The sequence below is a fragment of the Rhinopithecus roxellana genome, chromosome 1 (assembly GCF_007565055.1).
Source record: "Rhinopithecus roxellana isolate Shanxi Qingling chromosome 1, ASM756505v1, whole genome shotgun sequence".
NCBI classification, from domain to species: Eukaryota; Metazoa; Chordata; class Mammalia; order Primates; family Cercopithecidae; genus Rhinopithecus; species Rhinopithecus roxellana.
Window position 1 is genome coordinate 202336617 of NC_044549.1, and position 18239 is coordinate 202354855.

At 43.1% G+C, this 18239-nt stretch overlaps 1 protein-coding gene across 4 annotated transcripts in view; it reads left to right on the top strand.

Moving 5' to 3' along the window:
- The window catches only part of RUBCN (rubicon autophagy regulator), a 56363-nt gene that overhangs the window by 5294 nt on the left and 32830 nt on the right, over nt 1-18239 (top strand). For 3 of the 4 annotated variants that reach the window (XM_010381216.2, XM_030936690.1, XM_010381217.2), the window contains exon 2: nt 12603-12756. The exons of the other annotated variant lie outside the window; for it this stretch is intronic. In XM_010381216.2, coding sequence (XP_010379518.1) covers nt 12603-12756 — 154 coding nt within the window. The remainder of the gene's footprint in view (nt 1-12602; nt 12757-18239) is intronic. 4 annotated transcript variants of the gene reach the window in all.

Here is an 18239-nt window from a genome sequence, read left to right on the forward strand (position 1 = left end):
ACTCAGGGACATGCCCTGCTCAGTGTTCCTGGCACCGCGATCCAGATACAGTCGGAAATCAAGGAGTGAGATCCGTTTTAGTGTCTGCAAACTAAGCTTATTCCACTGACCAAAACCTTCCCCTCCTCTGATCTCTGTTAGTAGCATTTTCCACTCACTCAACCAAGCCGGAGCATCAGAGTGAAATTTGACATTTTCCTCTTCTCCATTTCCCATATCTAAGCAATCACCAGGGTCTAAAATTTTGTTCCTAATTTTTCTTTTGAAGCCTTCTTTTCTATTTCCAAATATAATGGTTTATAGTACTAAAAAATCTAGAGTGTACTGTTGCTTCAGAAATGCCCAAATATGGGTGTTCAAAGTCAAGAATTTGTCTGGGTCTCTGGGCTCTGCTTCCTGATGTGTTGTTTTCATTCTCAGGTAGACTCTTCTACAGGATTATCGTAGCAACTCCAAGCTTAGCAATACCAGCAACAAGAAAGATGCAGTCCCAGTAGCTCCAGCAAAAGCAAAAATCCTAGGGCTGACTCTTTTTGGACTGACTTATGTTTCCGTTCTTGTGGTCAGGGTATGGGCTATTCTGCTTAGTCAGGCCTAAGTTAGGTGCCCAACCCTGAATCCTAGAGCAGGGTGAGATCTTGGAACCTCATGGACCAGAGTAAGTGGTAGAGAGGTGGTTCCTCAGCGGAAAATCAGGGTTCTCTTACCAAAATAGAGGGACAAATTCTGGGCAGATATAGTTTATTCACTGTAGACCATATAATCTCTCCTTGGGGATTACCTCAGTAGCTTCTTAACTAATCTTCCAACTTGAATTTAGTCCCAATTCCAGATAGCCCCACCCTGCTACTCGATTAATTTTTCAGAAACAAAATTACTGTAATGTTTTACTCAGCGATGTTCAGTGATTGGCTGGGCTTGGTGGCTCATGCCTGTCATCCCAGCACTTTGGGAGACCGAGGTGGGTGGGTCATGCGAGGTCAGGAGCTGGAGACCAGCCTGGTCAACATGGCAAAATGCTGTCTCTACTAAAAATACAAAAAATCAGCCAGGTGTGGTCGTGCTGCCTGTAGTCCCAGCTACTGGGGAGGCTGAGGCAGGAGAACCGCCTGAACCCGGGAGGCAGAGCTTGCAGTGAGCCGAGGTGGTACTACTGCACTCCAGCCTGGGTGACAGAGTGAGACTATCTCAAAAAACAGAACAAAACAAAAGCAATGTTCAGTGGTTTTCCCACTGAAAATAGAACATTTTCTATGTCAAAACTCCTCACCCTGGTATTGAATCTTTTTTTTTTTTGAGACGGAGTCTCGCCCTGTCACCCAGGCTGGAGTGCAGTGGCACCACCTCGGCTCACTGCAAGCTCCGCCTCCCGGGTTCATTCTCCTGATCCCGTGATCGCCCACCTCGGCCTCCCAAAGTGCTGGGATTACAGGCGTGAGCCACGGTGCCCGGCCTGAATCTTTATGTTAGTACTTAATGAAGTTTCCAATTACAAAATCATGGCACACTCACCCACTTTCACATCGTTCTCGCCCTTCTCATTCTTGCTTTTCTACCCTCGCTGCAATGCCTCCCTCTTTGCCTGGAGAGCTCTTAGTCACCCCTTCAATGACGCTTCTTTAGAAGGCATCCGCTCTATGAGAGCACATCTCAGGTCTCCCTTCACAGCGTGGCTCTGTAAGTGCCCATCCCCCCGTTACTTTCTGAGTTCTCTGACAGATGGGACTCGTAACCCTCTTTAACCACCAGTGTCTAGCCCAGTGCCTGACACGTAGCTGGTGTTCAGTGAATATTTATTTGAGGAATGAAAACATGAAGAGTGTGGTCATCCCTCTTACAGTTGGGCAGATGCTAGTGGAACTGTTGTCATTGGAAGTGCCACTTTCTTCCCATTTCTCCTATTCATTTTCACTTTTTCACATTTTTAAATTTCCTGTTTTCTTTCTTTTGCGTCTCCCTTTGATTATGCTAGGGGCTAACAGTTTATATAGAACTGGTAGCAAAGCAGGATGATCACGTGATTTTAAAGCAAACTAGCAATTGCTAGTTCGATTTTTAAGAATTAAGGAACGTACCCTGGAAGCTTTTGGGGAAACTGCTGTTGTCAGAACCCAGGAGGGGAAGGGCGTTTCAGCTGACTGCAAGGACTCTAAGCCTGAAGCTTTTCTCAGTATTCCTCTACCCACAGCTGCCTGCTTCTGTTTTTTAAAGGGTTCTCACGTTGTTGCCTAGGCTAGACTTGAACTTTTGAGGTCAGGCAATCCTCCTGCTTCAGCCTCCTAAGGAGCTGGGACTACAGGTGTGTGCCATTGTGCCCATCTTGCCCTTTACCTTTAAATCATCTGCCTGAAACTGAAGAGACTGAAACACTGTCTTTCCTCCTGTGCCACTACTATGAAAGTGATGTTGTGTGCCTGCTTTACCTTGTTTGTAAGGCATTCTGCTGCCTAGACAGTATAAGATGAGCCTGGTGAAGTCATAAGATTGTCTTTCTTATATGTCTTATGAAATCAGCCTTATGGTGCTGCAGTAAAACCTTTAAAGTTTCTTCCATTCTGTCAAGCAGATAAAAGTCATATCCAATATTTGAAGAAGCCCTTCCTAGCTTTCCTACTTCAGTGAGAGGACCAACAGCATCAACAGGGCCTTGCAATCGTGCTTACCCACAGACTTCACCTTGGTTTAAATGCAGTGGATATACTCTTTGGACGTGGAACACTGTGACCAAACTTTTTTATGTTGCAGACGGTCCAATCCTATGGAATTTTTGGCAGAATTTTCTTTTTAAGCAGAATGGGTAAGAAGACTTTATTCTAGGTACCCTTCTTGATGTTGTTGGATGTATTGGATTTATGCAATGGAAGTTCACAGAGGGAAAATGACAGAGAAAAGAGAATATTACTCTGTGCTGCATGATAGTGCCTCCCCTAGATGGTCAGTTACACCCTCCTCTGTGAAGCAATTCTTGTCTCCATTGTATACTGAGGGAATTGAAGCTTCAAGAGTTTAAATGGCTTGGTCAAGAATGTGGATCTAGGCCAGGTTAGATGGCTCACGTCTGTAATCCCAGCACTTTGGGAGGCTAAGGCAGGCAGATCACTTGAGCTCAGGAGTTCGAGACCAGCCTGGCCAATATGGTGAAACCCCATCGCTACTAAAAATACAAACATTAGCTGGGCGTGGTGTCAGGCACCTGTAATCTCAGCTACTTGGGAGGCTGAGGCAGGAGAATTGTTTGAACCCAGGAGGCAGAGGTTGCCGTGAGCACTGCCCTCCAGCCTGGGCGACAGAGCAAAACTCAGTTTCAAAAAAAAAAAGAATGTGCATCTAGTTTGTGAGTAGCCAAGATTCAAATTCAAATCAGTTTGAATGACTGTGATGTCTTTTCTTTCCACTGGGTGACATTTTCCTCCTGCTTCTTACTAAAATACAAAAGATCTGTAATCCCAGCACTTTGGAAGGCTGAGGCGAGTGGATCACGAGGTCAGGAGTTCAAGACCAGCCTGACCAACATGGTGAAACCCTGTCTCTACTAAAAAATACAAAAAGTAGCTGGGCGTGGTGGCGGGTGCCTGAAATCCCAGCTACTCAGGAGGCTGAGGCAGGAGAATCGCTTGAACCCAGGAGGCGGAGGTTGCAGTGAGCCGAGATCGTGCCACTGCACTCCAGCCTGGGTGACAGAGTGAGACTCTGTCTCAAAAATAAAACAGTCTGGGCACAATGGCTCACGCCTGTAATCTCAGCACTTTGGGAGGCCGAGGCGGGCGGATCACAAGGTCAGGAGATCGAGACCATCCTGGCTAACACGGTGAAACTCTGTTTCTACTAAAAATACAAAAAACTAGCCGGGCGAGGTGGCGGGTGCCTGTAGTCCCAGCTACTCGGGAGGCTGAGGCAGGAGAATGACATGAACCCAGGAGGCGGAGCTTGCAGTGCGCCAAGATCGCACCACTGCACTCCAGCCTGGGCGACAGAGTGAGACTCCATCTCAAAAAAAAAAAAAAAATATATATATATATATATATATACACACACACACACATATATATATATAAATAAAAAATAAAATACAAAAGAAATAGAAGATACATAGTCCCTTTCCTTCAGGAAACAAGCTATATAATATTAAATAACAGTCTTAAAATATTTTTAGAAGGAATAGTATAGTGACATCATATGCTTTTGGAGTTCTAATAAAAGAGCTATAGTGGGTCAGATTATTTAGAACCTTTTGAGAGAAAGTTGAATTAGAGCTGGACCTGAATCCCTGAATGGGGTGCGAAGAGGCATTGCAGGTGGAGAGCTCTGCATTCATAAGGTCATGGCAGTAGGAGTGAGGTTGGCACGTTTGTAATAGCGTGTGATAAGATGTCTGTACCTAACCTGAGGAGTACCGAGCAACAAAGCTGGTATTTAGATTGGGGCCAATGATGGAGAATTCTTCACCTCCGTGCTAAGAAATTTGTTGGTGGTTCGGTTTCTGACATAAGGGATTTTTCATCCTTATGTTAAATCTACTGAATGTTGAAATTCTATACATTTGATGTTACTCATTTGATAAATGGGTATCAAGTTACAAAGCACACCTACGGGTACTGCTTATTCCCTCCTAGACATTAAGATTCTCCTTTGGCCGGGTGCAGTAACTCACGTCTGTAATCCTAGCACTTTAGGAGGCCGAGGCAGATGATTGCATGAGCCCAAGAGTTTGAGACCAGTCTCAGCAACATAGTAAGACTCCCATCTCTACAAAAATAAAGATTCTCCTGTCAGCCGTGAAATGTATGGGACTGGCCAATGGTTACATTCTCCCAGGTGCCTTGGAGCTGACAGACTATATAAGAGAGTCAAGTATGTTTTTCCTATAAGCATGTTCTTTATTTAAAGCATATTATTTATATAAAAAGCATATTCAACTACATAGCCTGCAAGTTAAATACTAGATAATTAAAAACAAAATATATAGCCAGATAAGAAGAAAAATTAAACACAAATGTGATAGTGTCTCGCTGCCTCAGTGTTACCAATAATTATTTCACTTAATTATATTCTTTTCTACCTGGAGGAAGAACACATTACTTCTTTCCAGGAAGAAATTTCTGGCATTCAAAGTCCCAGGGACACTTGCCTGACCACAGTGTTTCAACATAGAAGCCCTTGATACATGAGTATTTTAAAAATCCTTTATGGGGCTTTCCAGCTTCTTGTTTATTCAGATTATTGGTCCTTTTTTTTTTTTTTTGTGGGGAGGGATTTTTTAGGTTTTTTTTGTACAGACAGGATTTTGCCATGTTGCCCAGGCTGATCTTGAACTCCTGAGCTCAAGCAGTCCACCTGCCTTAGCCTCCCAAAGTGCTGGGATTACAGGCATAAGCTACCACACCCAGTCTACCAATCCTTTATTAATTGCTCGTCTCAGGAAAGGCCTAAACAATTCCCCTCTCCTCTACAATTCCCCCATATTACCAAAGGTAACCCCTATTAACATATTATTTCTTTTCATATTTTTATGTTGAGATCATAAATCTGATTTTACATTCTGCTTTTTATACCTTAATATGCTATAATTAGCTTTAGAAACTTTTGGTCAAAAGTTCTCATTCTTTCATGATATTCCATCGTGTGTAGATCACACCTTTCTTCCTCCGCTTCGGGGATCAAATCATTACCTGACTTGGGACAACCTGACTTTCAGCTGTGATCCATGGGCCTGTCCCAGATAAAGAGCTCACTGTGGAAGGGACATGCCAGTAAGCTGAAACTGTTTCCTTTACCACTAAAAAGAGTATTTGGGGATTGAAGATAGGCCAATGTGTATTTCTTACCTTGAATCTCACTTTGCAATTGCATAGTACTTTCACTTAGTTACTATTTATCGTATATTTCATATATATCATATATAAGATATGCACATATCATATATTTTTAGTGATTATGTTTTAGTTATGTATGTAGTTGTATAGTGTAATACTTTACAGAGTTTTGTAGCTTTTTATTTGAATCTTGAGTGTTACTTATAACATGGTAAGCTTAAGACTGAGTTGGCATTTAGGAAAACTGTTTTTCCCTAGATATACTTATTTGAGTCACTTAAGTGATTTCTATTCCTCTTTCCAAGAGGGGTGTGGTCAAGATCCTCCCAGAAGAAGGTAGTTGAGATTTTATTCTGAGATTGGCTTTATTGTGAGTTGATAAAAATGATTTACATAGAGATGGGTTATGCTCTCCCTTGCCACTAGGCCTGGTTCCACCCAGGCATAGGGTGAGAGGGTTAGAAAGAGGTGCATTTCATTTATGGTGATTAAAGGAGAACATTCTGTATACTTGTGGAAGTGGCTCTCTACCAAGAGCTGCTTTGAACCAGTTCACTTCCAAGGTCTTGATTGTGCTCATATAAAGATTACATGTGAATACAGGGTGATACCATTCAAATAACGATTACCAAGCAGGTAATACGAAAAACTGACCTTACCTGCTGAAAACATGGTTAAAGAATAGGGAAAGGATATATATATACATATATATTTTGAGACAGAGTTTCACTCTTGTTGCCCAGGCTAGAGTGCAATGGCGTGATCTCGGCTCACCACAACCTCTGCCTCCCGAGTTCAAGCAATTCTCCTGCCTCAGCCTCCTGAGTAGTTGGGATTACAGGCATATGCCACCACGCCTGGCTAATTTTTGTATTTTTTTAGTAGAGAACGGGGTTTCTCCACATTGGTCAGGTTGGTCTCAAACTCCCGACCTCAGGTGATCCACCCGCCTCAGCCCTGTAAAGTGCTGGGATTACAGGCGTGAGCCACTGCGCCTGACCTGGAAAGGATATTTTATTTCTCCATTGTGATCTGTTTACTTGCATCTAAGATTCAGGCATAATGGTTTAATCAAACCGTTGTGTATGAGCTTCAGTTGAATTTAGTATTTCAACTCTCTGATATTGATCATTGTGTCATTGGGTAAACGATCCTAAAAAGATGAAGACACTAAATAGATAGCCAATATAAAAATACGTAAAAATGGGACTTCAAAAATTCCAGATTTGGGGAGGAATGGAGTTAAAGTATAGGTTTTGTTTGTTTCTTTTACTATCTTTATGATCAAACTTAAGTTGCTGTCAGTTTAAAATAACTTTTTATGGGCGTGGAATGGTGGCTCACACCTGTAATCCCAGCACTTTGGGAACCTGAGGTGGGCGAATCACTTGAGGTCGAGTTTGAGACTGGCCTGGCCAACATAGTAAAACCCCATCTCTACCAAAAATACAAATATTAGCTGCATGCAATGGCAGGGGCCTGTAACTTTTAATTCCAACGACTCAGGAGGCTGAGGCATAAGAATCAAGTGAACCTGGGAGGTGGAGGTTGCAGTGAGCCGAGATTATGCTACTGTAGTCCAGCCTGGGTGAGAGTGAGACTATGTCTCAAGAAAAAAAAATTAAAAATAAATAAAATAGCTTTTTATAACTACAAAATGTGTTTTGTAAGCCCCATGCTGACTGCAAAGCAAAAACCTATGACACACCAAAATTGAAAAGCAAGGACTTAAAGCACACTGCTAGAGAAAGTCAACTGCCACAGCGGAAGTAATGGAAAGAAAGAAACTGTAAAAAACTAGAAAACAAGTAACAGACCTGACTTATTGATAATTACCTTAAATGTAAATGGGTTAAATTCTCCAAATGAAAGACAGTGACTGAATGAATTTTAAAAAACCATCCAAATAAGACCCAACCATATGCTGCTTCCAAGAATCTCACTTCACGTGTGAGGACATACATAGACTCAACGGGAAGGGATGGAAAAAGATACTCTATGCAAATGGAAACCAAAAGAGAGCAGGAGTAGCTTTACTTGTATCAGAGAAAATAGACTTCAAATCCAAAGCTGTAAGAAGAGTCAAAGTCATTGTATAATGATGAAGGGTCAATTCAACAAAGGATATAACTGTGTGTGTGTGTGTGTGTGTGTGTGTGTGTGTGTGTTTATGTGTGTGTGCGCGCGCGCACGCATGCATGCATCCAACATGGGAGCTCCTTAATATACAAAGTGAATATTAATAGACGTAGATGGGGAGAGAAACTGATACAGTAACAGTCGAGAGCTCTGATACCCTGCTTTCAGCAATGGACAGATCATACAGACAGAAAATCAACAAAGAAACAGCAGCATTAAACTGTATCCTATAATGGACTTAACAGAGACATCTACAGAACATTCTACTCAATAACTGCAGGTACACATTCTTCTCAGCAGCACATGGAACCATCTCCAGGATATATGGTATCATATGGTAGGCCACAAAACAGGTCTCAACAAATTTTTAAAAATTGAAATCATAGCAAGTATTTATTTATTTATTTATTTATCTGAGACAGAGTCTCACTCTGTCGCCCAGGCTGGAGTGCAGTGGTGCAGTCCCAGCTCCACCTCTGCCTCCTGGGTTCAAGCAGTTCTCCTGCCTCAGCCTCCTGTGTAGCTGGGATTACACACACACACCACCACACCTGGCTAATTTTTTTATATTTTTAGTAGAGATGGGGTTTCGCCATGTTGACCAGGCTGGTCTTGAACTCCTGACCTCAAGTGATCCGCCCACCTCGGCCTCCCAAAGTGCTGGGATTACAGGCATGAGCCACTGCACCCAGCCATTCAAGTATCTTTTGTGACTACAATGCAATGCAACTAGAAATCAATAAGAAGAACAACTTAGGAAACTATACAAATACTTGGAAATTACACAACATGCTCCTGAACAACCAGTTGGTCAATGAAGAATTAAGAAGGAATTAGAAAATTTATTGAGACAAATGACAATGGAAACACAGCCTACCAAAACAGTGGGAGACTGCAAAAGTAGTACTAAGAGGGAAGTTAATAGCAATTAACATCTACATCAAAAAAGTAGAAAGATCTCAACGTAATGTTGCACCTCGAGAAACTAGAAAACCAGGATAAACAAAACCCATAATTAGTAAAAGGAAAAAATAATAAAGATCAGAGCAGAAATAAACGAAATAGAGACTAAAAAATATATATATATAAAAGGTTAACAAAAGAGTTGTTTTTTTCAGAAGATAAAATTAACAAACCTTTAGCTAGACTGAGGGGGAAAAAAGACTCAAAATAAATAAAATCAGAGACAAAAAGGAGACATTGCAACTGACAGCACAGAAATACAAGGAATCACTAGAGGCTGTTTTGAGCAACTCTGTGCCAACAAATTGGAAAACCTAGAAGAAGTGAAGAAATTTCTGCACACATACAGCTTATCGATACTCAATCATGAAGAAATAGAAACCCTGGACAGACCAATAATGAGTAATGAGATTGAATCAGTAATAAGTCTCCCATGAAAGTGAAGCCCGGGGCCCGATGTCGTCACTACTGAATTCTACCACACCTTTAAGGAAGAACTAATACCAGTTCTTCCCAAATTATTCCACAAAATGGAAGGAGAGAGAATTCCTCCATACTCATTCTACAAGGCCAACATTATCCTGATACCAAAACTAGAGAGGGACACGAGAGAAAAAACTGCAGGCTAGTACCCCCAATGAGTATAGATGCAGAAATCCTTCACAAAATACTAGCAAACCAAATCTAATCACTCCACATTAAAAAAAAAAAAAAAAAAATCGGAAGTTAGCCAGTGTTGGTGAGGATGGGGAGGAAAGGGAATCCTTATACGCTGCTGGTGGGAATGCAAGTTAGTACAGGCATCGTGCAGCACAGTCCGGAGGTTCCCATCATGCGACACAGTCCGGAGGTTCCCATCATGCGACATAGTCCGGAGGTTCCCATCATGCGACATAGTCTGGAGGTTCCCATCATGCTACATAGTCCGGAGGTTCCCATTACGCGACACAGTCCAGAGGTTCCCATTATGCGACACAGTTCAGAGGTTCCCATTATGCGACACAGTTCGGAGGTTCTCATTATGCGACACAGTTTGGAGGTTCCTTAAAAAGCTAAAAATAGAACTACCATGTGATCAGGCCATCCCGATACTGAGTATACATCCAGAGGAAATGCCATCAGTGCATCGAAGCGGTATCTGCACTCCTCTATTTATTGCAGTGCTATTCATAGCCAAGATATGGAATCAACTTAAATGTCTATCAACAGCTGGGCACGGTGGCTCATGCCTGTAATTCCAGTACTTTGGGAGGCCGAAGTGCACAGACCACGTGAGGCCAGGAGTCTGAGACTAGTCTGGCCATCATGGCGAAACCCCATCTAACTAAAAATACAAAAATTATCCAGACGTGGTGATCTGAGCCTGTCATCCCAGCTACACGGGAGGCTGAGGCAGGAGAATCGCTTGAACCTGGGAGGCAGACGTTGCAGTGAGCCAAGATCATGACACTGCACTCCAGCCTGGGCGACAGAGAGTAAGACTCTGTCTTAAAAAAAATGTCCATCAACAGATTAATGGCTGAAGATAACAGTATGTGTATACACTGTGGAATACAATTCAACCTTAATTCTTTCAGTTTTGGCAACATGGGTGAACCTGGAAGATGTTACATTAAGTGCAGTAAGCCAGGCACAGAAAGACAGCTGTCACATGCTATTACTCGTCTAATCTAAAAAGTTGTTCTCCTGGAAGTAGAGAGTGGAATAGTGGTTGCCAGAGGATGAGAAGGGTAGGAGGGAGAAGGGGATGGAGAGAGATTGGTCAGCAGGTCCAAGGTGACAGGTAGGAGGAGTACGTTCTGGTGCTCAGTTGCACCGGAAGACGACGAGGGTTAACAGCAGTGTATGGTGTATTTCAGAACAGTTGGAAGAGAGGTTTTTGAATGTTCTCATCACAGAGAAATGATAACTATTTAAGATGATGGATATGCTAATTTGTTGCGATCAGTGCAAAGTGTATCCATTGTATACTGTAAATATGTACAATTATGTATCAATCAAAAATTTTTTAAAAGGTGACACTAAATACAGTAGCTATGTAAGTCAAATTTTTACAAAAGTTTTCCTCTACAGGAGAAGATACCAAATATAGTTTGTTTGGTATATCTTAGAATAAAAGCCACATTCTTTTGTAGCTTTGGCACCTCAGGGACACTTTATTGTGAGGAAGGGAAATTCTTCAGCTTTGTCCAGAGGAAATTATAGGTAGATCTGAGCACTCAAAGTTTCTAAGATGTCAGTGCTCTTTGTATAATTTTGGAATCAAAGCCCTAGGATGATAGAGTACTTAATGTTTGCTTTTGGATTTATCATGATGTTCTTTTTTTTTTTTTTTGAGACAGAGTCTCACGCTTGTTGCCCAGGCTGGAGTGCAATGGCGCAATCTCAGCTCACTGCAACCTTCGCTTCCCAGGTCCAAGCAATTCTCCTGTCTCAGTCTCCCGCGTAGCTGGGATTACAGGCATGTGCTACCACACCTGGCTAATTATTGTATTTTTTGGTAGAGATGGGGTTTTGCCATGTTGGCCAGGCTGGTTTCGAACTCCTGCCCTCAGGTGATCCACCCGCCTCAGCCTCCCAAATTGCTGGGATTACAGGCATGAGCCACTGCGCCCAGCCTCACGATGTTCTTTAACAGTTAACCTTGTAAGCTTAGTACAGAATGAATCAGAACACAGGTATGCAGAGTCACTTCATGAGTCAGACTGATTCTCAGGCCTGTGAGACCGGATTATAACCTGTTGGCACATGTGAAAACTGTGTCACTAAGAAATCAGAGGCTAGTTAGCTCTGAGGAAAAGGCATAGGATATGCAGAGTCACTGAGCAAAAGTTGGCAGTCTATTGGCCTCTGCAATGGCCGTTTCTTACAGTATAACCATAAATGACATTTTAGTGACTGCCTTAGTCCTACAGTTTCTGTCCTTCACAATGCTGTAGTTAGCGCTTGGAAATACAGGAAATAAGAAGTCGTTTTTGGCCTTTTTTGTTTGGCAGAAGAGGTCTGGTTCTGAGTGGATGCCTTCATCTTTTTGTATATTGTGCAGGTACTGTCATTGTTAAGAAATGGATCTTAGGCTGAGTGCAGTGGATCACATCTGTAATCCCAGCTCTTTGGGAGGCTGAAGTGGATCCCTTGAGACCAAGAGTTAGAGACCATCCTGGGCAACATAGTGAGACCCCATCTCTACAAAAAACTTAAAAATCTTCAGGCTGTGTTGTTGCACATCTGTAGTTGCCAGCTACTCGGGAGGTTGAGGTGGGAGGATCACCCGAACCTGGGAGGTTGAGGCTGCAGTGAGCTGTGATCGTGCCACCGCACTTCAGCCTGGGCGACGGAGTAAGTGTCTCAAAAAATAAAAATGGATGTGAATGGGTTACACGCCTGTAAAGTAAGGGTTATACGCTACTTACGTGAGGATTGGGTGAGATAGTAGATGAAAATCCTCTTACAAAGCATAACTTACCATTTGAATGTGAGGGTTTTTGCTTTTTGCTTTTTGTCTTTATATTAGTATCGTTCACAACTTTGATTCTCTCAGAGTTGAGTTTTACGCCCAAGTGAAAATTAATAGGGGAGAGGATGTCAGGATGTGGGGCGGGGGCTCCTCGGCTGAGGCTTGCTTTCATATGATCCAGATCAGGCACAACAAAGGTAACTAACCACTGGTAACTGATGCCCTTGCAGGAGGGAACACTGGCAGTTGCTGGGTCATTTGAAGACTACGGTGGAGGGTTTGGTATCAGCCAACAGCCCCAACGTCTGGTCTAAGTATGGTGGCTTGGAGCGGCTCTGCAGGGACATGCAGAGCATCCTCTATCACGGGCTTATCCGTGACCAGGTACGCAGAACTCCTGTTTTTGCCAGATTGGCCAACTCACTTGTTGAAAAGAAACAGTCACATTGGCAGGGAGGAGATGAAGGCTACTAGTCTGTGAACTCCTGAGAGCAGCTGTGACTTAATATATTTTTTTAATATACAGAACATTTCACATCGTGTCTGATGGGCCATAGATGTTAATGGAATGAATAAATCACTAGGTAGGACAGCAAATCAGCAACGAGAGATTAGGTCAACTTAAAAGTTTCCTATTGTTGCTGTAACAAGTAACTACAAACCTAATGGCTTAAAACAACACGGATTTCTCATCTTACAGTTCTTGAGATCGAAGTCCGAAATGAGTTTCACGGGGCTGAAACCAAGGTGTCTGCAGGGCCGCACGCCCTCCGGACGCTCTGCGGAGAATCCACTCCCTCGCAGGACCGCACGCCCTCTGGACGCTCCGCGGGGAATCCATTTCCTTGCCTTTTCCAGCTTCTCTAGTTTCCTGCATTCTTTGGCTCTTGACTACTTTCTCCATCTTCAGAGCCAACAGCACCTTCAGATCTCTCTGCCCCTTTGTTTGTTTGTTTGTGTTTTGAGACAGGGTCTCGCTGTGTCACCCAGGCTGGAGTGCAATGATGCAATCATGACTCGCTGCAGCCTCAACCTCCCGGGTTCAAGCAGTCCTCCCACCTCAGCCTCCCAAGTAGCTAGGGCTACAGGCACCCGTCATCACACCCGGCTATTTTTTGTATTTTTTGTAGAGACAGGATTTCACCATGTTGCCCAGGCCGGTATTGAATTCCTGGTCTCAAGTGGTCCTGCCTTGGCCTCCCAAAGTGCTGGAATTACAGACCTGAGCCACCGTGCCCAGCCCTCTCTGCTTTCACATCCCTTTCTCTCCTTATGGACCATTCCTCCCTCCCTCCTCTCCTTATGACCATTCCTCCCTCCCTCCTAAAAGAACTCTTACAATGACATTGGGCCCACGTGGATCATCCAGTATAATCACCCCACCTCAAAATCCTTAATTTAATTACACCTGCAAAGTCCCTTATGTCATAAAAGAAACATTCCCAGGTTCCAGGAATTAGGATGTAGACATCTTGGAGGAGCAGTCTTAGCTGATCACAGCCAGGAAGCTTTTTCTTCTGAATCTTAGTTTTGGTTTTAAAACCATGCTGTTTTTTCAGAAGTGGGTAGGGTAGAGAAAGAAAAACAGCCAAGGCAAAAATATGTTGACTTATTTCTGACTTTCATGCAGGAAATGTTTCTACAGAACGAGAAGGTGGCCAGCCACAGTGGCTCAAGCTGCCTGTAATCCCAGCACTTTGGGAGATCGAGTGGGGCAGATCACTTGAGATCAGTTTAAGACCAGCCTGGCCAACATGGTGAAACTCTGTGTCTACTAAAATTACAAAAATTAGCTGGGTGTGGTGGCACACACCTGTAATTCCAGATACTCAGGTGGCCAAGGCAGGAGAATCGCTTTAACTCGGGAGGTGGAGGCTGCAGTGAGCCGAGATCGCGCCACTGCACTCCAGCCTGGGCGACAGAGTGAGACCCTGTCTTAAAAAAAAAAAAAAAAAAAAGAATGAGAAGGTGAAACTCCACGTGCTCGGTTACATTAAAAGTACTTTCCTACGGGAATCCTTTTGCCTGGAAGCCAGTGTGTTCCAGTGATAATTAATTGCTTAGGCTTGATAAGATTGGTGTAGTTAGAACCAACATCTCTTTCCTGAAACAAAATAATCAGTTCTTCCTGTGATTCTTTTTGAATTAGAATTTTCATCTTGTTCCCTAAATTTAGACTTTTGTTATTACTATCTACTTCAAATTAATAATAGGAAGAAAGAATTAATGTGCTTTCTTGTTGGAATAGTGAGACTTTATCCTGAAAATACCTGCGAAAACTAGCAGGCATAAAAGAGACTAGGGAAAAGAAGAGTTAGTAGTTAACTCATGTTAACTGCAACAGGAGTAGTTAATAGGTAGTGTGGCTCAGGGTAGAGCCAGGCTGCCTGGATTCAGTGTTCAGCTCCTTCATGTGTTAGCTGTGTAACCTTGGGCAAAATACTTAACCTCTTCGTGCCTTAGTTTCCTCACCAGTGAAATGAGGTAGCAGCTATCTACCTCTAGGGTTGGTGTGGTATGTGAAGCGTTAAGAGAATAGGAAGAACTCTCCAAGTGTGTGCTATGATGAGGAGGGCGAGGAGGGCAAGGAGGACACAATGACTCATTTAATTTTCCTCCTAGCATCCTAGGACAATCCGAGAACTATTTATAAAATATTGTCATAGTTAGAATACCCTTTGAGTTTTACTTTATATCAATAAAGTTTATATTTTAAAAATTTAAGCTACAAACTATAATAGTTTGATTGTAGCTTATATTTTTAAAATATAAACTTTATTAATGTTGAGTTTCTTTTTCTTTTTCTTTTTTCGAGATGGAGCCTCGCTCTTGTTGCCCGGGCCGTGGTGCAGTGGCACGATCTCAGCTCACCGCAGCCTCTGTCTCCCAGGTTCAAGTGATTCTCCTGCCTCAGCCTCCTGAGTAGCTGGGATTACAGTCATGCACCAGCACGCCTGGCTAATTTTGTATTTTTAATAGAGATGCGGTTTCTCCATGTTGCTCAGACTGGTCTTGGACTTCTGACCTCAGGTGATCCACCTGCCTTGACCTCCCAAAGTGCTGGGATTACAGGCGTGAACCACTGCGCCTGGCAGAGTTGCTTTTTCTTTATAACCTCAAAAACTCTAATCAGCTTTGAGTTTTGAAATGAGTAGAATCCAATAATACTTAAAGGTTTCTGCTTTCTCTTTGGCAGTTATTCCATTGGCAGTGTTTTAAATACATTTTGGTTCTGGATAAAATTGCCACGTGAGTCATTGGGGTTTGGTATCTTCCTATTTTAAAAAAATCAGACCTCACAAATGCAGGCATAATTGTGTGTGCTCACTCACGTCCTCCCCTGTCAGGGCCTAGTATAACTACCTGGAACTCTAAGCTCATCTTTCTTTTTTGTCAGAATTTATTCTCAGCTAGCAATCACATTGGAAAAGAGCTAATCAACTAATTGGTATTAAAGTATGTGTACTTGGCTGGGCATGGTGGCTCATGCCTATAATTCCAGCACTTCGGGAAGTTGAGGCAGAAAGATCACTAGAATTTTGAGGCCAGGAATACAAGATCAGCCTGGGCAACACAGCGAGATCCCCATCTCTAAAAAATTTAAAATATTAGCCAGCCATGGTGATTCATGCCTGTAGACTCAGCTACTCAGGAGGCTGAGGTGGGAAAATGGCTTAAGCCTGAGAGGTTGAGGTTGCAGTGAGCTGATTGTGCCACTGTACTCCAGCCTAGAGTGAGACCCTGTCTCAAAAAAAAAAAAAAAAGCAAACCCAGAACAACAAAAAGCACCATTCTAGGACTATGGAGGCAACACTGTGTCATAGACTGACAAAAGTCTTTGGAATCAGTAAGAACCTAGATCAAACTCTAGACTCACTGCTCACGTCCATGAGAAATAAAGTGATGTAGTAGTTAAAATTAGGACTTTTGAATCAGACTACTCACATTTTAACCTCAGCTTTGCCATTAACTGAGTGGTGCTGGACAAATTATATAACTCTTCTGTCTTTGTTTTCTCTTTTTTTTTTGAGACGGAGTCTCGCTCTGTCACCCAGGCTGGCGTGCAGTGGTGCGATCTGGGCTCACTGCGAGCTCCACCTCCCGGGTTCACGCCGTTCTTCTGCCTCAGCCTCCCGAGCAGCTGGGACTACAGGCGCCGCCACCACGCCCGGCTAATTTTTTTGTGTTTTTGGTAGAGACAGAGTTTCACCGTGTTAGCCAGGATGGCCTCTATCTCCTGACCTCGTGATCCGCCTGCCTCAGCCTCCCAAAGTGCTGGGATTACAGGCGTGAGCCACCGCGCCCGGTCTGGAATTTTTTTGAATTGCAATTCTGCTGTATGCCCTTCTCTCTTCTTACTCTGTGTACTTTCCTGAAGCAGTCTCACCCACTCGCATTGCACTATCACTCACCCATTGATGGCCCCCACCTCAGGCATCTCTGCCGAACGCTAGATCCAGAACACGAGCTGTCTCCTGTACATTACTGTCTGACTGTCTTTCAGGCCCGAGCACAACATGACCAAAACTAAACTTATTTTCTCTCATGAGATTGACCTTCTTCTTACTGGCGGCATTGACCTACTCAGTCTCCAAGTCAGAAAGTTGGGAATCATACCAGCGTGTTTTACAGAAACTCAGTGCAAGTTTCCCAGGCTGCTGACCAAAATAGCTACCAGATTAGTGGCACTGCCACTCAGTGGGTCAGGTACTTGTGTCCTAATAGCAAATGGATTCTTTTCTTGGCCCTGTTACTAATATTAAACTGTCATCTAGAGTAATCACTTAACCATATTACAAGACAGTTTCACCATCTGTGCCTGAAAGTGAAATGCAAGTCAAATCAATGAGACTCTGAAATGAAAGCTACTTGATAAATGCAAAACACTATTCACGTATCTTGTCGTCGTTATTAAAAGTGATAATATCTGGCCAGGCACAGTGGCTCACACCTGTAATCCTAGTGCTGTGGGAGACTGAGGCGGGCAGATCACCTGAGGTCAGAAGTTCAAGACCAGCCTGACCAACATGGTGAAACCCCATCTCTACTAGAAATACAAAATTAGCCAGGCGTGGTGGTGCATGCCTGTAATCCCAGCTACTTGGGAGGCTGAGGCAGGAGAATTGCTTGAACCTGGCAGGTGGAGGTTGCAGTGAGCTGAGATTGTACCATTGCTCTCCAGCCTGGGTAACAAGAGCAAAACTCCATCTCAAAAAAAAAAAGTGATAATATCTGTGAAAGTATCTGGTCATCAGAATAGAAAATATCAAAGCATATGATCATCTGCAAAATAGCAGGAGTATTTTTAATTTTTTCATTTGTTTTTATTTTATCTTTTCTCTCTCCTTTTTTACATGCCTCCTATCCTGAGAACCCCAGTAGTGTTAGTAATCAGAAGCAGAACAAATCAGGCAGATTTGTCGTATGTACACACACACATTTAGCAACTGCAGGCTCTAGCGGGAAGAATCAAAAACAGAAGATCTGTGCCAGTTTCCTTGCTGCTCTGTTCTGCCTTGTAAAGATCTGAGAATTAAAGTCTGCGTCAAGAACTTGTTTTTCCCCTTCATTTCCTCCCTCTGAAAGATGAGGCTTTCAAAGGTTTCAGGCTGCGGCGTCATCGCCCAGCTATTCTGGGTGTTGAGCCCTTGTCGGGAGGAGGGGCTGATACGGTGATTCATGCTGCTCACATCCCCTCCGGGCTTTCAAAAGGAAGCGTTATGGAATGTGAATTGTATTTTTAAAAATCCACTCAGGGCCAACGGAAAGCTATAACATCACAATCGTATTCTTAGAGGGATCTCATTTTTCTTGACAGCTGCATCTGGGCTACCTTTTCAGTCCTTCCAGAAGGCAAGGAATATTTG